This window comes from Melitaea cinxia, chromosome 8 (assembly GCF_905220565.1).
Source record: "Melitaea cinxia chromosome 8, ilMelCinx1.1, whole genome shotgun sequence".
Lineage (NCBI taxonomy): Eukaryota > Metazoa > Arthropoda > Insecta > Lepidoptera > Nymphalidae > Melitaea > Melitaea cinxia.
The window spans coordinates 6,164,025-6,190,185 of NC_059401.1; the positions used below are offsets into that span (position 1 = coordinate 6,164,025).

The 26,161-nt window shown below is 33.2% G+C and overlaps 1 protein-coding gene across 1 annotated transcript in view; it reads right to left on the reverse strand.

The window, feature by feature from the left end:
• Positions 1 to 26,161, reverse strand: part of LOC123655489 (headcase protein) — a 55,891-nt gene that overhangs the window by 11,050 nt on the left and 18,680 nt on the right. Inside the window, exon 2 of the mRNA XM_045591267.1 lies at positions 17,210 to 17,306. Coding sequence (XP_045447223.1) covers positions 17,210 to 17,306 — 97 coding nt within the window. The remainder of the gene's footprint in view (positions 1 to 17,209; positions 17,307 to 26,161) is intronic.

The window sequence follows — 26,161 nt, forward strand, 5'->3', positions numbered from 1 at the left end:
TATTAAGGGAATAATTCAATTTAGAGTAAAAGAAAACGTGGGGTGCATTTTACACATTACATTTATTTTAAAAAATATTTTCTACTTTTTAGTTTGATTAGCTATAAAAGCGTAGTTTCCTATTTTTTTTTTTAAACTATAATTAATAATTATTTTTCGATTTTCAATGCAACTAGCCTGAAAAAGTTACCGCCTCCGTTGTGCTGTGCCGAGTGCCCAAGCGAAAGAGTAAATCAGAAACTGCAAGCATGCGCAGATCGCGCGCTAGCTTCACCTCTCTTACGTCTTTACAGAGGATCCACGAAAGAATTTATGAATCCTGGCCTAATTAAGGATATTGGGGAACTGTTATTGAATTATTGTATTGTCATAGGTCCTTGATACGTGTGCAAAGATTCAAACTAATCAATCTTCTGGAAATCGGTGAAAATTATGCTCAAAGATTCCATTACTTAAATACATACATACATACAAACCAAGCTAATAAAAGCGCGGTAAAAAAAAATCAAATCGCAATTTTTAAATACGTAATACGTAAATAATTGATTTAAAAACGTGGACCATACGATTTTTAAATTTCCATTCCATTTTTTTTTCTTATTTTCGCACATAATAAATAAGCTACTTTTAATTTGCACACTGTAACTATCCTGTCGATGCGTCGCAGCATTCCGAATTCAAACTGACCAGAATAAAATAGACACCGCTCGTTTTATAAAAAAATAATATTTCCATTTATCTGACGTCTCGTATACAGTGAACCAGGTCGGTTATAGCTGGCGCTTTACTATCGACGTTTGTTTGTAATTCGTCCTAGTGTTGCAATTGTCATTGAATTACTATTGCATTGGACTCGTACGAGAGAAGTGTTCGCGTTTGGAATTAACGAGCCTTAGGTTTCAATTTGCATTTTGTAGATAAGCTTCGTGTATTTTAATGATATAAAAACATTGACATAAGAGCGATCAAACAATCTACAGGATTAGTATTAGTAAAGTGAGTACTGTATTGACATGACAGTTCATTTTATTTCTGTTTTTAATATTACTAGCGACCCGCCCCGGCTTCGTACGGGTGCAATGCTGATATTAAATATAAAATATAAAATAAATATTTGCATTAGAAATCTTTTAAAACTATCAGTGTTCCTCTACTATATTATGCATGTATTATACATATAATCCTATGAATCGCTCTATTTATTAAAGTAAACCGCATCAAAATCCGTTGCGTTGTTTTAAATATCTAAGCATACAGACAACGGTGTTTTCAGATAGAATCTTGTATAACTTGCAATAAAAATAAAAAATAGTAAATAAGAAGAGTTGATCAAACAAACAGTGTCTGATTACTTCATAATAATGTTACAAGATAAAAGTCGATTTTGAGACCGATATTAAATTGTACATTCAAACAAAAAAATAGTTTAAGAATAAATTATCTTCTGCGTCCAAGTTATAAAATTCAAATGAATTATCGGTTACTAGCTAAATATGGATCTATTTATTTTTATAAAAAAAAAAAAAAAATATATATATATATTATATATATATATATATATATATATATATATATATATTTGTTCATATTCGATAAAGGGCTGATTTGAAGTATCTGTGTGTGATGTGTGTTGTGCCATTATGGCTACAGTATAGAACTAGAAGCTAGATATATCCACAAAAAAACTATTTTTATATTTTTATGAACAATTTAATATTATTTATTATTACGGTAATGAGTTGCATAGAAATAATTATCGTTACATTTTGTAACAAGACTAAATGTGAGAAAAACTAGTAGGTTTTATCAAAAAACGGTTTTATAGGTAAGTTAAACAACTACAGTTAGTTACGATATTAATTAAAGTTTTCAATTACATCATTAATTTATTTATGATTCAGGCTCTAACATCCCACTACTGGGCATAGGCCTCTTTCCCCATGTAGAAGAAGGATTGGAGCTTAATCCACCACGATTACCCACTGCGGGTTGGCGAATATATTCCCTACCATCAGTAACGATCACTATTAGGTATTTACGATAAGAAACGGTACCAACAGCTTAACGTGCTCTCCGAGACACGGAGGAGACACACAAGAACATACATCTAGACCGGAAAAAAATATTTGTACAAATACAAATATCCATCCCGAGCGGGAATCGAAACCGCAAACCGTTGGTGTTTAAGCGCCTTCACTCACATTACACACACAAGAGCAGTTGTTATTAGTTTATTAATAATTAGATATTTTGCCAATTGAGGTAGGGCACAGCAGGAATTTCCTGCTCAAAATATGGAGCAGCCCGACTGGGGTAGTACCTCGATCTTACAGAAGATCACAGCTAAATAATACTGTTTTCAAACAGTATTGTGCTCCTGTTGGTGAGTAAGGTGACCAGAGCTCCTGGGGGGGATTGGGGATTGGGTCGGCAACGCGCTTGCGATGCTTCTGGTGTTGCAGGCGTCTATAAGCTACGGTAACCTCTTATCATCAGGTGAGCCGTACGCTTATTTGTCGACCTAGTGGTATAAAAAAAAAATTTAAACCAATAAAAACAGTCGTACATGTCGTAGTCGTAAATGTTTCTTTCATCATAGAGAACTTCATAATATTTTTAAGCAAAACAATGTTCTTTCCGTAACACACTTCATGCGAAAAAAACAAATTTACATTTAATATGATGCTTGTTTTCTTAATGACTTTATAGTATAAAAGAACTATCTATTAACAAATAATCACACAGAGGAAGTCTCGACCTAATTAAATCCCATTCATATAAAAATAGAGCTGATAATAACAAACCATTAAGCAGAAATTACTCTTGTATATATTACTGTGGCTCATTATACGTGCGTAAGTAAAGGCACGCACACGATAAGCTAAGTATCGTATAGAGGATAACGTCCGCTTCAAGGCTAACATAATAAACATGTACAATACTCGACAGTAGTTTGACATCTATGTGGTATTGCAATATAGTACTTACGTCTAGATGATAATAGATCTAAAACTAGCATGTGACCTACCGTATGGTCCTTGCATAACATACTATAAGTTGTTCTAGTACGCCCTTTATAAATGTAACTGCTGCCAATATACGACAAAAAACGTGATTGCCAGGTGTAGTTCTAATTTAGGGTTGCCATATATTATTATTAATGGATTATTGTAATTATTTGAAAATGTATTACGAAACTAGAAGGTACGTCTATATATACGGTATTACTCAAGCGTTTCACATTGGAAGAGGGATAACATCAAATATATCGTTGCAATTCAGAGATTAAATCTTATTAATCTAATGTTATAACTCAAATGAGTTCTACTTTATTTGAAATATCCGGTCGGAGTAATAATTACTTAGTTATTACGCACTAAATATTCCCTAAAGTAAATAAAAAAAAATATCATTTATAAATTTCATTTGTTTTTTGTGTTACAACTCTAACAAATTGTTAAATCTGTAGCCTTTTTCCACATTTATGTGATGATAAGAATCCAAATATAAGTACTGTAACAATTCTTGTCGGTGACACAATCACAATGAAAAACGATATTTTTAGAATTCACTACATCGCTAAATATTTGTATGTAGTAGTAAACCTGTTACATTCAACATTGCGATAGCAAGGTAAACTACGCCCTCTGATTTCAATCGGTCATTGTACTGTAATAAACCGAAGTATTATGTAACTTGTACTATCGTTCGAAACGCTCGTACGAGTATGTTAAAAGATAAAAACTCCCATAGTTAACAATTTAAGTAAAACTCCGTGAAATAGATAACAATTAGGTGGAAGCGCATGCGTGCAAGTAATTCTTTCTAGAATGTCACTGTACCGTGTGCAAAAGTCGAGGATGCGTTCAACTTTTAGTATTTTTTTTTTTACAATTTTGCAAATAAACATTTGTCTTAATTAATACTTAAGATTATTAAAAAAAAAAAAACAATTAAGGTAAAAAAAAATGGGAAAACACACACTGCTTTTTATTACGAGTACAACATTTTTATATTGTTGTTTTTATTTTTATTTATTGTTGTATTTAATTAAGACTAATAATAAAGATATTTTACATTTATAATTAGATTTTCATCACTATAGCTATGATTGCATTAAAGCAATATATTATATATCTGCCACGTGACTATTTTTTTAATAATCACTGCATAAATATATGTATTACTAGTTTTATTAGCTTTATCAGATGAATATACAAAACGATCGTTCTAGGTATATCTTGGTGTAATTGACTATTACTGTATAGGACTTGTCTCTATTACCTATTATAGTAATACATAATTACTGTCGACTGACAGGCAAGATGAAATTATGTTTACATGTTCATACAAAATTACATATATCTACAAGATTATACCTCTTTTTTATAAACAAATGCAAAATCACGCAATATTCTACTAAGTAATACCTATTTCTAAAAATCTTTTAAGAAATCGACAGTAAATTATAAAAACATTTTTTTTTGTAAACTATATTAGACACTCATCATTAAATACTAAACCACAACACCAGTGCCCTCAATACGCCTTGAAAGTGTTTTACTAAGTAATTTAGTTTTTAACAAGATGAAGCGTGAAAGCGTGTTTAGAATTTTATCGCCGTGTTGGCACAATCGTTGTGAAGAGTGCTCGTACTGTTTAAAGCAGGCAGTCCCTTTTATCCGCGTTCGGCTCCACGAGGACGCTAAATGATTTAAAGAAAACGCCAAACACTGGTTTGTTCAAGTCATGAAAACGAAGAAAGTAATCCCCGCAAACTATAATGCGGATAATAAGGACGCGACCAGTCTTGTTTTTATGACAGTCCCATAATCCTGTAAGTATCTTCATAAATAACGCGTCGAATGCATTGCGATCTATATTGAAAATGGTTTCCACTTAAGTAAATCCAGTCACCGATATACTGTATCGCATGCCAAGTAGAATGAAATAATACATAGGGTCTATGACCTATAAGTAATTCATAGAATGGGCGAGTGAGCGTAGTTCAGCCCGATATGGCAGGTGTGTTATGTAAGCGAGCTGCGCAGACGCACTTACCGATACTAAAATGCCACTGTACTATTCCTAAGCTAGTTGGTGCTTGTGTCAAGGCCTTCAAACAATTGAAAGTAGATAAAATTCGTTCACAGAGAACCTTTATATTGCTATAAATTTAATACCCATACAATATAGTCATGATAAACTTAAAGTGATAGGAAATTAAGGTCCTATAATAAACAAGTTGAAACATGTAAACTGCAAGTGCGGATAAATTCAAATTTATACCAGAATGCTTTATAAACTCGTAAGAACTTGGAAAACCAATTCGTAAATATTTAGCCTATTAGGTATTCCTCATAACGATAACACAAGCTATAGTCATAGAAGTAACTGCTCCGCACCGAGTAGTATTAGTATTTAAAAAGCGTACAATTGAAAACATAAATTAGATAGTGCAGTGTCTAAATACGGGAGGACACTGGGAGGCAGCTACTACCGGGTGGTTAGGGACGATGAATAACGAAGCGAGAGGGATGGATTATTGGCACCGGCGCGACCGCGAGCGAGACAAATGGCAGGGCGCCGGCAGGAGTGCAGCCAGCAAGCTGTGTGCACACAGACACCGATCGATTAGTGGGCTAGCCCGCCGCCCGACGCGCCACAGCCAATCTATCGACCTTTGCTTTCGCATTTTGAAATTGCCCAAATTGTTACACATAATATAGTAGTTTACTTGCCATTTTCATTTTTAAATTAGTTTATGAAAATTTTAGATCGCCCTGAACAGACCGTGTTAGATACATTTCTGAAAGCCCAGATGGCGATGGCGTTATTTCAATTTCTGCTCACGTCGCCGACCGGTGATCACTTATTTAACTCAGAGGTGTCGTGATTCTATACAATTCATTGGATAAGCCACAGCGCATTTTCTATTTATAAATTTTTTATTCAAAATAATTTCGTCTGATGGAATAAATTCGATAAGACTGCTCTGTATCCAGTAAAAATATCTCGGTGTATCTACAGCTTTCTTTACGTTGATGTTGTGATAAAAAATGTATTACTTTTCTAATTTTTAATACGTATCTGGCTAGCAAAAACTGAATACGTATAAATACGTAAAAAAACAAGCTTAGTTGTGGTTCAAAAAACGGACAGTCGTAATATCTTCATATAGCTGTAGAATTGCATCAATTTATCAACATTACTTTTTATTGGAGATAATTGTTTCGCTACGCTGTGTTATTTGGATTTATTTTATAGCATAATAAATATGGATAAGAACATATAAAATTGTTTGTTTATGATACTAAAACAAGACGTGAGTAATTGCACAGAAAAATAACAAAATTGTGTTGAACTATTTCAAAGGTTTTAAAAATATTGATGTCTAACTTTTAAATTATCGATATATTTGCTGACTGTGAAGAGATTTCGTAATTAATTCTCGTCTGGTCTACCGGATTCACAGTCGTGAAGTTGTCATAATGAAATAGCGGTCCATTGCGTCAAGAACAATAGCGTCTGTAGATAATTTATTGCCATTAAACTTTCGCATGCCACTGCAACATACTACGATAAACGTATAAAATGTTACTGCTAAAGACTTTGTTGTAAAATAAAAAATACACTATAATTCAAAAATGTAAAGAATTGAATGCCCAATCGTCAATTGCAATAAAAATACAATAAAATTGAGTGAAATGCTCTCGCAACAGTAGAATTCAACACAATGACAAAAAATAGTCTAAGGAGACCTAAACGAGGACTCAGATAATGCTACAGTAATATGCTTAAGTATAAGCGTGTAGTTTGAATGACTAAAAAATAATTAAATTTAAATAGTTCATTTTTATCTCATGTACACTAAAAGTCATTATGTATATCAACGAAAGTAGCAATTAGACATAAAGGACAAGTGACAACTTACAACAGGAAGCGAATGTCAGTTTAAACTTGTCGCAGACAAGAAACGTGAACGGTAAAGTCATTTGATAAGACGTACTGTTGCAACTCTTCGAAGACATGTATACGACCTTATTAACAATTAACAGTTATTGTCAAAAAGAGACATTAGGTATAGGTTATACGTTGGCATATACTCGTATTAGCGATAATGAAATTACAAGTCGGTAACTATTTCCAAAACATATTTGATTAAGCAATCTAAAATGACGGGTGAACAAAATCAAGTAACTTCAAGAATTCATATTACGATCTAAACATGGGATCGGAGAACCGGCTCCAGGACAAAGCTCGAGCTAACTTAACAATGTGTTTAGTTTCGAGATTAGACCAATCCCGCCCGACACCTAAACACGGATTTTAGATAACATTCAAACTCCGACCACACTGAATATAAATGAGATTTTAGAACGCCACATCGACCGTCTTAGGGCTCTCGTGCATAATTACTAGACATTAAGGACGTTCAACTTCATTGCAGTCGATGAATATCTTTAATTGGCATTTACTTAAAATCGTTTGTTTTAGCTAGGAGTACTTTAATTCTTATTACCACTAAACGCGAACTCTACTATTTCCGTCAAAAAAAAAAGCTTGCGGATCGTCGAGGGTCGCGTGAGGAGGGTCCAGCACGCACCCTCACCTCCCAGCTGTTTGCGTCTATTACGATTTCAATGTCAAGTCCGATCAATAACGGCCGGGGATGTAAAATTTCGGCTGCTTTCGGCGGGTTCCGGGAGCTACGAACGGAACCGCGGGCATACTAACCTACCGTAATGCGTCGGGGTGCGTGCTCCGTAAACGATCAATAAGCGTCGAGTAAGGACTCGACCGTTTTATAAATAGTCTTGAATTTCACCTAGCACGGCGCTACGATTTCATGGGCGAAAGTGTCAAAACAATTACAACGTTACGTTACGATCGCGTGCATCTTACAAAGTCAGATTATAAATTTCACACATCTGCACTGATTTAAAGAATGAATAATCAATATTTGAAGTTCGTGAGCTGCGTTGTACTACAATGCCAGGCGTCTTATTATTTAAATTATATGCACAACCCGCGTCGGAGAAAGTTTGAATATCTCAATAAGACGTGACAATCGACAATTGATGTGAATATTTCACTGACTTTTCATGTAAATAGCCCTTCGAAGTACGTACTCGTGGATGTTCGAAGCAATGACTGGAAAAATATTATCGAGCAAGCTCGTGTTGGGAGTGTGGTGAATGTTTGCACGTCGTCTAATAAGACGCAAAATTTCAATATCTAACAAAAAAAAAACTTAACTTATATATATACCTACATATATATTGAATTTAACCCCGATAAGTATAACGTAGAAGCAAATTTACTTACATTATTTTACTTCTATTTTTAGACGGTGAATCAAGTAAGAACAGTTTAAGTTTGAAATCAGATAGCGATGTATCGACAACGTATTATAATCTAAAGTATGACTATGCCAGTTAAGAAAGATACTATCTTTTTAATTTAATAGATACTTTTTTAAAATATCTAAGTCCATTTAGTACTAACGTAGTAAAAGATTTTTGCTAATTTCAAATAATGCTAACAAGTCGACAGATTTAATTAAAAGTATACATACACAAAAAGAGCGATGGGACGTGGCAGAATGGAACTAGTGATAGCGAGGGAGCGAAACGGTAATATTAAAGTCGAAAACGAGCGCTTCATTACTCGAATGCTGGCAATAACAATACGGCTAATGGCACTCCGGCAATCGTCTCCATTCCCGTTTCTACTTAAAAATATTCCTCTACAAATCTCCGACATCTAAAATCATTACTGTCTATTTCATTCACTTATACCAAGCTTTCGAATTTTAATTTAATCTTGACTTTAATTTTATACATTTTAATTACTAATTAAAAAGAACATTGTAATACTTTTTCAAGTTAAAAACGGTATGCAGCAAAATTGCATCTATAAATATAAATACACGGCTTGTATCAAGTTTGTGTCGAAAATAAATACAAGGCGAGTAGTGATTTGAATGAATTATAAACATGTCGAGTTGATAAACAATCGAGTGTTCAATTGAGTCGCATTGTAAAGTAAGAAGGTACATAAAATAACGAAGTATAGTAGTTATAAAATAGTTTACAATAATACATTGTTCAATCATTGTAGAAACGCAGTTCGCATTAATATATTCCCTCGTCCATAACCGTAGCTATCATAATATGAGTAACGTGTAGGTAGGTCACGTAGGCACTGATAATTTAGTTTTATTAGTACTTTAAGGCATACCGTGGTAAGGAAATTCCTGTTAACCTTTGGCATACTGTTTTCTTTAGCCTTAAATGTGAAATCACTGCGAGAGATGTGCTAGGACCATTGTGTTTTACTTTAGAAATCTCTGTGATATTGTTGAAGTGAATCTTTTCTTACAATTATTTTTCTATTTGGTACAGTAAGAACTTATTAATACTTTATGTCACATGTTATGACTTCGTCTGCGTAATAGGAACAATTCTGTCATACATGATTTTTAAGAAACTGCAGTGAACGCAGCGGAAGTTTTCAAAAGGGAAAAAAACGATTTTGAAACATTCTTCATTGGTGCTCCGCTTGTATTGGTCTTAGCGTGATGATATATAGTCTATAAACCTTCCTCGATAAATGGGCTATCTAACACTGAAAGAAATTTTCAAATCGGACCAGTAGTTCCTGAGATTAGAGCGTTCAAACAAACAAACTCTTCAGCTTTAAAATATTAGTACTTTAACTTTTATTAAACTATCAATGGTACTTTTATTTTACCTAAAAAAGGTTTAATTTTTGTAAATGTTAAGAGCCATTTCACAAAAATCGGTAACAATCCGCGAAATTGTAATATTTTGACGTCGTTAATCTCAGTGTTGGATGCAATAATGTAATTTATATTCTTGAAATATAATAGAGCAACCTTTGTTGTAGTCCATAGTCAGATCAGAATTTTGATTTATATTATGTGTATAAAATTATTAACCTTTTCATCAGCCTCCTCCCTGGGTAAACGGTCGCAATGTATACTTTGAAGTCCTACTTTTCAATAACCTCTACGTTGAAACCATTTTAAAAAAATATCATAATATGTGGAATATAATTTTGTTGTCCACTATCATAGATTTTTATTCCATTTGTATCTCTATTAAACGATAAAAAAAATTTAAAGTTACGAATATTTTCCAAATAAGTACAATTTTAAAAGCGATATTTCTCTTAGAAAACTAAGAAATTTTAACGAACTATCTTCATCAAAGTAAACTTACATCATTAAGGAATACAAAAAAAATAATTAAAAGATGTAATTATTTTTAATACATTTTATATTAAATAATAAAAAGATAGTATATATTGCCACGCATCAAGCCCGGTAAATCAGTCGAGCGCTAGCGCTCTTAGAGGTAAGGTCCACGCCAAATTCTGCGCAGCCGTCTCTTTCGCTCACACGCGCCAAGCGCCTGTTGTTATAGCGGATAAAACGCATTTGATACTTTCATAATAAAATATAAATAAAATAAACATATTACGAAAATGACTGTAAAATAATATAATGATAATTTCTGTAAACAAATGTATAATTTAATTTTCTTTTCTCACACTATCAATACAAATAGGCATTTCAATCTGTTTGTCTTGTTATTTGTTAATTAATATGTTTGTCGGTGTCGATGTCATTAAATGCTTTTTTATTCATATCGTAAATATTAGATTCATTCGTAAACTGAAAAAACTAAATCAATTTAAAAAAATTGTTTCATAAAATTGATTTTTTTAATTTTATTTTAAATTTATAGACTGTTGTTATATAACATACTTGAAATTTTTAACAAATTAATTATGTAAAAAACATTTTATACCATAGTTATAATTTTTATTATACATCAGAAAATGATCACGATGGTCTTTTGGTTGTCACACTATACGTACTAGCACAAACATCGCGCGGCTCGCACGACTCGCGCGATACAACCAAATTTACCTAAACTTGCAGAGCGTAAAATTGTGAAATGGCTCTTAAGGCGATATTGTTTCCATTTAAGAACCATTCTCCTTCATTCTTTTTATAACTAGTCTCATTTAAATCTGAAACAAATTATGTATTTATATTCTAAGGGTGGAACATAAAAGGAAGAAGAGAACAATTGTAAATAATTATTTTTAATGAATAGGGATTAAAATAAGACTTTTTTAATAATTATGTGAATAGTTTACCACCTCTAAGGATAAAAAGAGGGTTAACAGAAAACTTTTCTGTTGTAAATATAAATAATTATAATTTGAGTACACATTGATAAGCTGCCTTACTCACAGTATTCAGTAACGAAATAAGCCGTATCGCAAAATAATGTATTATAAATAAAGGACAAATGACTGCAATAATTTTGATAAACAACATACTCGTATTATGTTATATTAATACACAATTCTAAGAAATTTTTATTCAGAATACAATGTAACATTAAATTATAAAAAGAACATACCTACTTTTTAAATTTAATTTTGTTCACTAGCAGTTGCTAGAATATAGTCATAATTTACACGACAAAGAAAACAAATGTTTTTTTTTTCAATTAATTTCAAGAATTCAATTTATAATACGCAAACTATATTTAAATCAGACTTAGCACAGTTTAGTTAAGATCTTTGTCAAGTATTTTCATGTAATGAATATGAAGCATCCCGTACGCTTTACGAGCAACATAATTCACTAGAGTTATCTAATTCTATCTTAATGTGCTATAATAATTTGTTAAGCCATAAAATAGCAAACCACACCTTGCAATTAGATCTCGATTACGCGATACGCTTGTGTTATTAAAGGTAGTACTTAAATTTGACCCTATATGGGAAACGAGATAGAAACATACGATTTATAGAAATATTTACACAAGTATTTGTAGTAATGCAGTAAAGCGTACATTCGTTTTGATCAAAACTTGATTAATGAACTTATGGTAAAAACATGTAAGGTTTTTATTGTTACGTTTATCACTCAGTTAATAGTAACAGTAGTTTTAGTACTCTTATATATAACAAGGTATTGAATTTATAAAAATAAGCATTTGTAAATTACAGTTACTGATGGTAAGAAGGAGAGGGATGGAAGAGAAAAACATGTTGTGCCGACCCTACATAAGTGGGATAAGGGCAGGAAGATGATGATGGTTTTTATTGGCAAAACTGTGTTCCATAGAAAATTGTTACTATAAATATAAGTAGAATTTTTATAAAGTTTTATCGTAATTCAACGAATAGAAACGCAACAAATCAACATGACGACATTAGTTAGTTTAGTCTATGCGCTAGAGATTTGCAATCGTTGTGGCGCAGGCGCAGCCGTGCACTCTAAGTGGGACGTGCGCGAGCGTCGACCTCACGCCCGACTTCAGGGTTACCACTGCCGCTTGTCGACCATGCCAACAAACTCTTACGTAACCCTATTAACATCTACACCATTCACATTATAACTATTTATTACAACAATAAATCGTACATTCAAATTTGGCTCAGAATCAAGCATGTTTATCCAAACATTATTAGTGTTATCGAGATAATAATAGTATTTGCAGAGGTCAACGACCGCTCTAGTTCTATTCTAATATCCAATAGCAACAACGTGTCTTACAATGTATACTATCTTGTTTGGTGAAAAACTTACATGATTACAACATCTAAACCTTTAGAAAAATTGTGTGTTACGAGTTAAATAAATGTATGTTTCGAAAATATCATGGCACGTTATAATATATATATATTTTTTTTTTAATAATATACCAACTTCTACGATTTACAACATTTTAATAGCCTAGGAAGTATTTTAAGACGGCGGGTGTGTTAAGTCACGACGAAAAAGCATTTAAGTTCATTTTATCATCTAATAATAACGATATACATAAACGAATACTGGCCCAGTTTGAATCACCGTGGCATTTTTTTATCTGTTGAAATCCGAAAAATACTGCAAAATATTCCAGTAACATTTTTTTTAATCAAAGATGATTACGTATTCGTATCTATACTATATATTTTTTTATTTTTTTATGCTAAGTCTACGCAGCGATGACTGTATGTGGATTTTTTTAAACTAGTACAATATAACTTTATTCCATATCTACACATTAAAAATATAATAATAATAAAATCAAAATATTAAACAGAAAACAGTAGCGGTTATCAGTTTCATAATTGTTTCCTTTTAGAAAAATTACTTATTGATAACTATTGCTTCTAGTTATTGCAAAAAGTTCCTAAACGTCAAGCAATATTTTTTGTGTGTGTATAAAAATGAATCATTGTGTGCGTACGTGTCTAGAGTCAGACGATCATTGTGGGCGAAGTGTGGGCTCATATTGCGGTTTGCATAAAGAGCACAGTGAAATTACTTTGTTTACAAGTCACTCAATGAATTTAGATAAGCGAGAATAAACGTACAAGACAAGCCAGGCAAATTGTCAATTTAAATTGAAATGAAATTTTACTTCTATTGCAGAATATGAGTGAGACTTAAAATGTTAAGTTTATTGCACGCAGCAAGTAATATTTAGACAAGTGTTTTACCTTTTTAATAGATTTCATGGAAAATTTTAGGAATCAAATTTAATATATTAGCAAATGAAAGTTAACCTTCTTGGTAGAGCTAAGTTTGCCAACATTTTTAAGAAAAACTTTTTATATGAACAAATACTGTAAGTGATTAGGGTACATAAAAATTTTTTTTCGTAATTTTTTGAGTAAAAAATAAAAAAAGGATTATTGAGCTGAATAAGGTCTACTTGAGAGATGGACGAGCAACAGTCAATTTCATTACAACGTCGAGATATTTAACACAACTCGTAAAATATGCAAACAAGGCAGTCTTATCCAGATTGAATTCAATATAGACCGATGATTACAAAAACCGGCTCCCAAGCCATTTCCATCTATGGTTTAAAAGTTCTGCAAGTGGATACTTGCGATAACTTTATAAAAAGTTGATCGGAGACACACGAAATACTGAAACCAGTACTCGTTAGACTAAGTTCCTAAGTTAGTCTTTTCGATCGTAACGATCGTATTTATAAACGATGTGTGAAATCAGGCAATAGAAAATGCTCAAGCGACCAGTTGCGACACAGTTAGCGCTGCTGACATTTTTCACGATTTAAGGACCATAAAAAATTGTATAAAACATACCAACGATCCAATTACGTCAATGGATGTCTTACGAAACGATCGATATGTGTACTAGTATAAGATTGTACGTCATGCTAACATCGAGCTACGAGTTTTTCTAGTCCATGAAAGTTGCACTACAAGACCTAGCTGGCAATCCAACCCTATTGTATCTATTAGCCGGCTACTTTCTTATTTCATGCCATTTATGGATCGTTAAGAAAATCGTAACGCATTTGTAATAAATTTTTAAGCCATATAAAACTCATGACAGCACAATACCGTTTGATTTATGAATTAAATATACACGATAAAAAACAGCAAACAGTATAATAACCCTATTACTACGAGTTCATTCAAAGCATGTTTTATTATTAAAATTGCGGAATCACATCTGCATTAGCACTAAAAATCAATTTAAAAATCAGTAATGGTCCATGCAAACATTTCACTGATCGGAAAAGTTTTCAATTTAACGCTATCCGATTTATCAATTCCAATATGAGTCGGAGCCAAAATAATAAAGTCATTATCTTGTTGTGAGCTCGGCAAGACGATTTAAAAGAAAAAAACACGGTGCTAATCCACATGGGAAGCCTTGAGTGGGGTATTGGGTAGCCAAGCGCAGTCAGTCGGATTTAGTTACATGGACGACCGCGCGTCCGCCGCATCTTTCTGACGAGTGGAATTATTATTTGCACAACAATAAAATATTTTGAAATATTTCACTGCACAAAGCATTTTCATGTTATTCTGGTATATTGTCACAATAGAATGTTAGTAAATGACATAAAAATAATAAAATGACACAATAGCTACGATTTTATGTCGTCTGTAGTATACAGCGAGTATGATTTTATTAACACAAGTAAACTTTAATAAGATGCAATAATGATTTCAAAATTTAAACAGTATATTAGCAATTTTATTTAGTTTGAATAAATTAAATAAATCTCACAATTCTTTTAATTAAGTTAAGTGCTCGTTGAACCATAAATACAAGTAGTTAGATTTGACCAGCTCATGTACCGGCCGATGTGAAAATTGCTTACACGATGAATTCATAAGCCAAGTTTGGAATGTACAGCTAACCGGTCTGATCAATATGCTGACCATAAATAGAAAAAGTAGTCGCAGCTTTAATGATGCTGATTTACAAAAACGCGATTCGCTCGTCACTGTTATCAACCGTGGCGTAACTTAATATTCGACATACTACTGTTTTTACATCCAAGACAAACAGCCGAAAAAACTAATGAAGGACCAAATGAAATAAACGGTAAATTAAAGGGAGAGCAATTCTGTAACAGTTTCTCTTTAGACATTAATTTTGCAATTGACTATTTCCATAAAAGTTCTTCGAATAGACTAATATATGGGAACACAAATATATGAAGTTTCCCCAGGTGGTATACAAACGAGGTGCTGTCACGCGACGCTGAGCAAAACGATTGTACGAGACAATACCGGTCGTGTTTAAGCGATAAAGTAAGAAGTATGTTTTAAATTATTATTGCAGATTATCCTAAACCTCGTTTCTGATTTATAATTCCTTATTCAACTTGACACACTCGCGTTTGAAAGTATAGTGATAATAATTGGTTGATTGTATGAGCTCATGTAGAGGTCATGAAAGAACACTAACGCATTATAACGTTGACTTTATGTTCAGGCGTGAAACAATACTTAATCGCTACAACTTTAAAATTACTTGCAAACGTTGGGCTGTAATAAATATCAAACAAACGCTGGGTAAAAATAGAAACAGGCACGGCGGGCGGGCGAATGACCGTCGGTTGACATACAACGTACTCAAGGCCTGTGGAGATTAGATACCAACTGCCGTCGCATACAAACATATATATTCAGTACTGAGTTACTGACAGCAGCAAAATAACTCGAATTCGATAACTATGGAACCAAGTAATGTTACATTAAAATGCGCCAAGTCTCATAAAAACTGGTATTGAAAAACTAAGGTGTACTTGTACCTACTCGTAGTATCTTAATATATCATAATTATAATATATCATAATTGTTATAGTTTTTGTTGATATGACATGATACAAGATAGTCTAAACACACTAACTTAATATCAACGTTTACTTTGCACAGTTCTATATGCTAATGTGATTCGAAGTAGACTTTTGTAGCTACGTGCTTTAAAATAAACATTTGAATTCAGTAGAAAAGTCAGTAAGGTAGTCGTAAAACACCTAGTGGCGCGATTAAATTACACGAGAGTTACCTTTATTTGGTAGAAAACGTACCGACCGAGGGCGCCTCCCGTGACGGCGTTTTATCGTGAAAAGTGTTTTTTACGGCACTTCTAACAAAAGCAAACTTTCACCTCTGTAAACCTTTTTCGGTAATAAAAATATTTTAGTCACACATCCCGTACATCACGAGGACCAGATGCTGAACTGAATTAGATATAAAAGATTTATTCATTTATAAATAACAATAATTTATTCTGTGTAAAATTTTCTGAATAAATATCTCTAACAGACCATAAAGAGGACCAAGTAGTTGATGGCAAAACTAATGAGTTTAGTGATAAAAAAGAACCTCTTATTGTAAATTATCATTGAATGAAAGCAGCAAGTTTAAATTGTATTACTCCTACCTTCCTAAGTGGTTCATGTGCTGAAAACGATAAATAACAATAAAAAATATCTCCCCGATATTTCTTGACATACAAATTTTAATAAACAACAATATTTTTCAAAATCGATCATATATCCAAATATTTGTCTTGATTTATTGGAAGTGCAAAGTAGTTTTTCTTGTCTGCCAATCTTAATCAATTTCCACTTCAATCGATAGTAAGTGGTTCAAGTGGATGCCATCATTTACTTACCATGAATTTATGGCTGAGATAACTTGCTGTTGGTAATTTAGATTGTCACTATACAAACAGTTAATTATAAAAGATAGCAATAACCATTAGGATTGTTAAAAACAAAAATATGAAAAATTGTATTTTACGTTACTTAATATGAAAAATGATGATTTGTATAAATAAACAAATGGCACTATTATAAGGAAGTAAAAATGTCAGACCTCATAGACTTACCTTAATCTGATATGAGTTGACTTTATGCTTCGGCAGGAGATTGAATGTGGAAAAGTCCAACCTCCTCGAAAATATCCCATTCGCACCAGCGCCGGCTCTGTAAGTAAAATGAATTTTTATTAAGGCCACTAGAATAATATATCCTGTCCTAAATTGTCAAGGAAACTGATATTTTACATTTAAAACAAATAATATGTATTTGTAACTTTAAAGGATGATTTTCAGCAATGATTATTGTATTTCAACTAAACTAAATAACTAAATGTTCCTAAAATGTCAGACCAAATTGATTACAATAGTCTGAAAAAAAAAACCCAAAGATGAATAGACAAAGAAAGTAATTTGATCGTTATAATGCATAATTCAAAGTAACAGTACAAACAAAGACAATTTAGTATGTCTGTTTACGTTCGATATTTTAGAATTTCAAAATTACAACGCACATTTATAACTCCTTGAAATTTAGTGGAGCAAATACCGCAGATTGCCTTTCAAAACAACCTATTGAAAAACAAAAGTTTAAAAATATCGTAGTCCTGTTTTGGTTGTTACAAAAACAACGTAGGTATTGTTTTCAACTGACCTTGTACTTTAAAGACGTGAGTGAGAGTATGAATTTATTTTTTTACTTATTATTCGATCCATAGAGATGACGGACGTTACATTTTATGTAAACCGCTTTGGTATTATTTATTAATTTTGCAATAGCGGTGAATTTACATCTACCATATTTAAACATACATGTGTTTTCATTTCAGCCTCAAGTCAAAAATTGAGAACAAAGACAAGTTTATAAATAGCGTAATCCGTTGCCGTGCGACCCGCAGTTTTATCTTTATTGCTGTATAACTCAAAACATATTTCTCCTGACGGAGCAATCAATTACTCCGTATTGTATAAAGAGCATAAAGCACTCTCGTTAGATTATATCTCAACAGTGATATTAGTCAAAAATAAAAAAGCTCGTGGCGCATTATAATCTGTTTAACAGACAATTTGCAAGGCATATCGGTGGCGCTCAGCAAAATGCAAAACAAACTTCAAGGTTGCGCGAAAAAAACTTGTTTTTCATTGCCAAGGTCAGTCGAATTAGATACCGGCTCTCGTATCGCGGCGGGGCGTGTCAACAGCATTGTGTTTACATTTGCGTTGATATAATAAAAACACCGATTACATTTTTCGACGACGGAACTTGGATTTTGTTATTACATTACAAGCATAGTCATTAAAACAGTAGCGTTTGCTGCATAATCTTAAATAGATATTTTATGGTGTAAGTTAACGCGCTCATTTATTATTTCTAATTATGTTCTTCAGTTTGGCGTACATAAGTAACGAGTTTATATTTAATATCGTATTTAAAATGTGGTTCTGTTGCAACAGACTATTGCTCAATTACTTTAAGACAGCTGCGCATTCGTATCCGTTTCCGACGTATAAAAATTCTACACACATTCATAAATGAGCATTGCACTGTAATGTAGACGGGCGTTTTTTAATCGTATGCAAGTAATACTATCTCTTTTGAGGGTGTCAAATGACATAATATCTGATCACTTAGAACACAACTTAAGGTTGGATAAGAATAACTTATAGCAACAAAAGTTAATTGTTAAACATTTGAAGTAAGGTTAGCTGTTGTCTAATAAATTATACCAAAATATATTATTTTGAAATTTTAGATGCTATTTTAAAAGTAAATTAAACCTTTAGATGACCTCAAGTTGTTTGCTAAACACAAACTTTACTAACAGTCTAACATGGTCGAGTCTGGCTAGGCCATACTGTACGGCTTTTAGCGCTTGTGAAATATACAAAACAAACTAATTAGTAATTTAGATAATTATATTTTTTATCTAAATATGAAGATAATGCAAAATAATCGTACAATAAAATTATGTTTTAGCATGGTTTTAGCTAATATAAAAATTAGCATACATTAAAAGGTTTACCTACTGAAAATTATATAATAATAAATGAGTAATCGTTGATTTTTCCATTTCATTTATTTGCACATTGAATATAATAGCTTTCTGGTTAGGAATATGAAATCAGTCAAACAAATATTATTCATGAACCATTTAGTATTTAAATAAAGATGTTAAACCGGCTCTAGTTATTATATTTAATGTTTAAGAAAAAATATTTTCAAAAGTTTACAATAAGTTAAATATTTATTTTAATTTCATTTTAATTTTATATCGAAAATAAAATCAATATATTCAATACAAAAAAGTTATTTCGATAAAAATGTAGATAAACAACATCCTACTCGAATTTTAGAAAATAGATATACCTAAATATTGTAAATAAGTTATTTCTATTTAGTATTACTTCGATCAAAACTAATTATTTTTGTACAACATGAACAATACAGACTTAAAATTTCAACCGAATATCATGACTAAGAATACATACATTTAACAATAACATCATAACAGTAACAAACAATCATTACTAATATTCGTTCCTATTTTTCCATAGATATAAGTTTTGAAATAAGTGAATTAATATTCACAAATACAGACTCATTACGACATTAATGATCTCTACTGGAGTCTATTTATGGACATAATAGTGTTGTGTGTTATGATTCAGCCTATAACATCCCACTGCTGGGCATAAGCCTATTTCTCCGTGAAGGAGAAGGAAAAGCTTAATCCACCACGCTGCTCCATTGCGGGTTGGCGGATTTATTCACTACTATAAGTAACGATCGCTATCAGGAACATATACAATAACAACCGAGACGCACAAGCTCAATGTGCTCTCTGACGCACTATGGGGAGACCCACAAGGATCTAAACCGAAAAAATATATTTGTAGAAATACAAATCGCACCTTTAATAAAACAAAGATGTAACTCAAAATTTGTGGATTTGGAGATTTTACAAGAAAACCCGTCTTCGTCGCGTAAAGAATAGGTAGACTTCGACTCCGGCGTTTTAACTATAAGATACAGAGAGATACGCGACTGTTGCTCTCTTTTCTATGAACTGGAACTGACAAGTCAGTTCTTATAAAGTGGCGTGATTCAGAGATGCACCGGCAGTGAGCGGAGATTAAAGTGCTGCCGTTTTGAGTAACATCAAATAATTCGATATTAGATTAAAAGGGATTTAAAATAAAAAAATGATTTTTGTTATACTTCATTCTCTCAGAAAACGCATTTGATAATGATGTGTAACATTTGGATTTACTTCGGTTTTGTTTTAAAAATTGACAAATTTTACAAAGTTAACGCCTAACACTTCAGTTTTATATTGAAATATATGCCTTAGTTGTTGGAGTAATTGGTTAAGTATCACTTTATTGTAATAAATAAGGCTATTTATAAAAGTCACTTTTGTTTACTTCTTTTTATTATTTAGAATGACGAAAGATAAGTAAAAACTTTCAACATTAATTCCCTTTTCGTGTAAAAGTTAAGAATAACTTGTAACTGCTGTGCTTATTTGTATAGGTTTTGAAAACGGAGTCGTCTTAGAGCTCACAATTTTTGTTAAGTTTCAGCGTATCGAGCGTAAAAGTTATAAGATAAACATAATAGTGTATCATTACAACCTATACAGTCCACTGCTGGACATAGGCCTCCATAAGCTTTCCCCAAAAATAGCGTGAACTTATGTGTTTTGCCCATAGTCACCACGCTGGGCAGGCGGGTTGGTGACCGCAGGGCTGGCTTTGTCGCTCCGAAGACGCTGCTGCCCGTCTTCGGCCTGTGTATTTCAAAGCCAGCAGTTGGATGGTTATCCCGCCACCGGTCGGCTTTTTAAGTAATATAATAATAGTGTAATAAGTTATGATTTTTTTTCATCTGATTACTGTAATAAATGTGAAAGTTTATGAGGATGACGTATGGATGGATGATTGTTACTCTTTTATGGCAAAACGACTGAATAGATCATTGTCATTCAACAATGCTGCTATTTTGACGTTAAATAATTATGATTATTATTCATCCTTAAAATATACTACAGTGTTATGAATTATTGTTATTTTAGACTAAAGAAGTTATGCAGGTTAAAGAGGAAAATCAACAAAATACATATATCTCCAGAGGCCAAAAATGTAACTGCAGAGCTGACGAAAATGATGACACCGACTCAATATTTTACTGTCACTTATGAGTTGACGAGTAGAAAATGACACCTAAATAATACTAGCCATTTACACGTCGCCTCAGCCTTTAGTTCGTCTTCAAGATCATCTTAATCTAGTTCCGATTCATCTAGCTCATCATCGTCAAGCTCTTCTAGCTCATCTTTATCCAGTTTTTCAAGCTCCAATAGTTCAATGCCTACCCAAAACCCTGCCCCACAAAACTTTACAACGGATTGTGAAGAAAAGACGTCTTACACCAATTCACCACAAAATACTGAGCAAAATATGAGCAAATTCAGCTGAGAGAGCGACGAAATTACAATAGTGTGGCCAGTTACAATATTTCTCCAGTATAATACACAGATCTAAGTGACGTCGACCTGAGTGACGACGATGCACTGTAGATTTTAATACGTTGTTTAATAAGCCTGTCAACAGAAGAAATTTTATGTTTGAAAATCAAAGTTCTTCTGACTCTGACTGCAATAATAAACCAAAAATTTGTCAGTCAGTTCAGCCTATTGCAATGCACTGCTGGACATAGGCCTCCCCAAGTTCGCGCTAGACATCCCGGTTTTCCGCAATCCTCATCCAGCTTACACCGGCAATCTTACGTAGATCGTCGGTCCAACGGGCCAGAGGACGTCACACACTGTGTTTGCCAAGACGCGATCTCTTCTCCAGGACGCGTCTGCTCCAACAGCCACCGGTCCTGCGCCACAGATGACCAGCCCACTGCCACTTCAACTTGCTAATTCTGTGGGCTATATCGGTTACTTTCGTTCTCTCGCGGTAGTCTCGTTTCTAATCCTATCTTTGAGGGAAACCCCAAGCATGGCCAGTTCCATTGCACGTTGAGGGACTTTATATTTGTGGACCAGTCCCTTCGTCAGTGTCCATGTCTCGGCTCGGTAATGTTAACACAGGCAGGACGTTTTGCTCGAAGATTTTTGTCTTCAAGCATTGCGGAATCTTCGAAGTGAAGACTCAACGAAGCCTGCCAAATGCCGCCCAGCCCCACCGAATTCTCCTATTTGCCTCCTTCTCAAAGTTGTTGCGGCCTAGTTGGATAGTATGGCCTAAGTAAATATAATCCTGAACAACTTAGAGAAGGGTACCATCGACCGATACCTGTCTCGGTATGACTTGGTTGTTAGACATAACTTTCGTTTTGTCCAAGTTCATACAGAGAACGACACGTCGGGAGGACTCGTTTAGACCGGCTAGCATTTGGCCTAACTCATCTAACGTATCCGCAAAGATGACGATATCGTCGGCGAAATGAAGGTGAGATGTATTCACCGTTGACATTGATGCCTTGTTCAAGGTCTTAAAGATATCCTCCAGCGCAGTGGTAAACAGTTTCGGTGATATTACATCTTGCTGTCTTACCCCACGCCGCAGGGAAATAGGTCTTGTTCTCTGGTCCTGGACATGAACGGTCATCGTCGTTGCGTCGTACATACATCTCAGTACCACGATATATCGCCAGTCGATATGACATCTCTGCAGAGAGTCCAGGACAGCCCAGGTCTCGACACAGTTGAAGGCTTTCTCGCAGTCAACAAATTCCATACACAGCGGCTGATTATATGTCTCTGTATTTTGAATAATCTGTCGAACAGTATGGATGTGGTCTACGGTGTTGGTCATTTCGAAACCCAACCTGCTCTGGTGGTTGGAATTCGTCGAGTCTTATGGCGAGACGATTCAAATGTGCAGAAAATATTGATTCCGACGGTATTTAACTTAGGGTTTCACCAACCAAAAAAAGGTCAGTGTGATATATGTGTATCATATGATAATTCAAACAATGAGCAAAAACAAGATGATAGACAATATAAGAAAGAAGAGACTGCTGATTTTTATACTATTTACTAGCTGACCCCGCAAACGTTGTTTTGCCATATATGATAACTTAGGGGTATGAAAAATAGATGTTGTTCGATTCTCAGACCTACCCGATATGCACACAAAATTTCGTGTGAATCGGTCTAGCCGTTTCGGAGGAGTTTAACTACAAACACCGCGACACGAGAATTTTATATATTAGATTATTTGTGGTTAGTAATTATTTGTGATTTTAGGAGATATTTACTAGAGACTCATCATCATCATTACAGCCTATACAGTCTACTGCTGGACATAGGCCTCCACAAGTTTACGCCAAAAATAGCGTGAACTCATGTGTTTTGCCCATAGTCACCACGCTGGGCAGGCGGGTTGGTGCCCGCAGTACTGGCTTTGTCGCACCGAAGACGCTGCTGCCCGTCTTTGGCCTGTGTATTTCAAAGCCAGCAGTTGGGTGGTTATCCCGCCACCGGTCGGCTTTTTAAGTTCTAAGGTGGTAGTGGAACTGTGTTATCCCTTAGTCGCCTCTTACGACACCCACGGGAAGAGAGGGCGTGGCTATATTCTTTGGTACCGTAGCCACACAGTACCCGTAGCCACACAGTACTAGAGACTAATTGTACCTAATTCTTATAATAGTGTATAGTCTTTGTTTTGTTTAAAAAACAATATTTGTAGCCATAAAGAGATATATAAATATCGGATGATTAATAAAAATTTGTTTAATTTAAAAAAAAAGGTGATAAATTTCAGTTTTCGTTTTATAAAAAAATGATGCATTAGTACATACAACATCATAATTACAATTAAATAATCATAAAACGAAACATTGTGATTTATTTTTAAAACTTTTTGTTATGTTTTAATACTAAAGAGAATTTTTTTGAAATACTACCTAAAATATTAAGTAATTTTTGGCATAAAGAGATTTAAGTCGGAACTTTTTTTTCATCTCCATTTTACAGCTATTATAGATTTTAGCACAGTTGTTTTTCTATTATTCTATTAATCTCTGTACTTTAAACTACTGATATCAATAATAAAAGTCATTAAAAGCATTACAAATAATTGGTAATTTTTAATCAAACACAATGCGGAAAAAGTGCTAAACTTCAAACGCCAATTCCCACAAATTGCGATTTTTGAGTTACATCTTTGTTTTATTAAGGGTGCGAAATATCCATCCCGAGCGAGAATTGAACCCGCAAACTGCCGGTGTTTAGGCGCGTACATGGCACACGTACCACTACACAAGAGCGTTTGTTGAAATATTAATCATCGTATTGTAATTATGAGTATCTTAGGTTTAATGTATAATATATTACGTTTTTGAAAATTAAGTAATTCTCAAATGTATATTACTGTCCAAAATTCGTCCGAGCAAAGTCGCGTTCTCGGCTCCTGTCATACAAAATCGTGTCGACACAAACATGTTTATTTTTATTCAACATCCAAGGCCAACATCGCCATATTGCATTCACTATGTATTGATTCAAAAGAGTTTGTAGCTCGTAAACAAGGTCATTTATTACGCTGCATTTGAAAAATAAACGAGGCGAAAAAAATTAGTACATAACCTACCTCGATTAAATAATGATATAAAAAAGGAATTTATTATACATACGTACCATCGACATTGTTGCTACATTTGCATCCAATTAATACATAATTATCTTTAATATTTTAATAACTTAATCGAGATAATACAATTTAATCGTCGCTTGATCTCCTTTTTATTTCTTACATGACGAATACTACATTTGGTTATCTTCTTACGCCTTTTTAAAATATAAATTTGCTGTTTCAGATTTTTCACGTCTATAAACGTCTGCACATTTACGTCCTAAGATTGGCTGGTAGAAAATGCTTTTGACCGTTTTGTTCAATGATTTATGCAATAAAGGCGTTTATAAATCAATGAATAAAGCATACGTAGACAGGTACATAAAGTTGAAACGTTTACGTTATATAGGACGATTACGATGTTGCATTGGAAAAATACTACTTTATAATTATAAAATAAACACAGATATAATTATTTGATATAGGTACCTGATATTTAGTCTTTAAAAATAAACGACATACATTATATTAATCAGGCAATATAAGTTGTCGTGCGGATATAGGTATAGGACCTTATTAATTTGTTTTTAAGGTCTGTTGTCGCGTGCGCACTTTAATGTCAACATTATAAATAAGAAGCCTCACGTTATTCTTATGTAATTGGAGCAACGATACGCTCTTGTTTTTTTTTTTTTGTTGATTACAAACAACTAAGGCCTAAAGCATTGTTTTTTCAAGGTTACCCATATTAAGTCTACCGTATTTCCGTCAGACGAACGATGAGACAACACTTTTATTACACTCGTTTACTCGTTTATTTTAATAAAACAAAACAAAAACATTTTTGTACTAAATGACCATATTTTTTTTAATGAGATGTATTTTTTTATAGCTGGTAATCTATATTAAAAAAAATGTAGTAAAAAAGGATATAAAATACATTAAAAAAAGAACTATAGTACATAAAATACCAAAAAGATTGTTTATTTATTTCATTTTAAATGGCAACTGTTATTATAATTATAACCATTTAAAAGATAAAGAATAAAGATTAAAATTGTGTAAAATACCTAATTTTTGTGTGGATAATATAATTTTATTTTTTCATTCATATTATTTATCGCAAATTTCATTTACCGACGTATGTGCGTATTATCATTGCCAACAAACATTTTATAGTTGTAAAAAATGTAGTTTTTAGACATCCCAACATTGTATTTATTTCTAATATATATTTAAAAAAAAAACATTCTTAACATTAATTGAATAGTGCACAGTAGCTGTCTGTTAAGTTTAGAGATAAGGCAATCCATTGTGATATGAAAGTAGACCTAGTGGGTGCCGGGAACCGGTCGACTTTCTCATTCAGAACGGTCCGCTGCGACCGGCTCAGGAATCGAGTTTCATATAACAATACAGCTATACATAAAACCG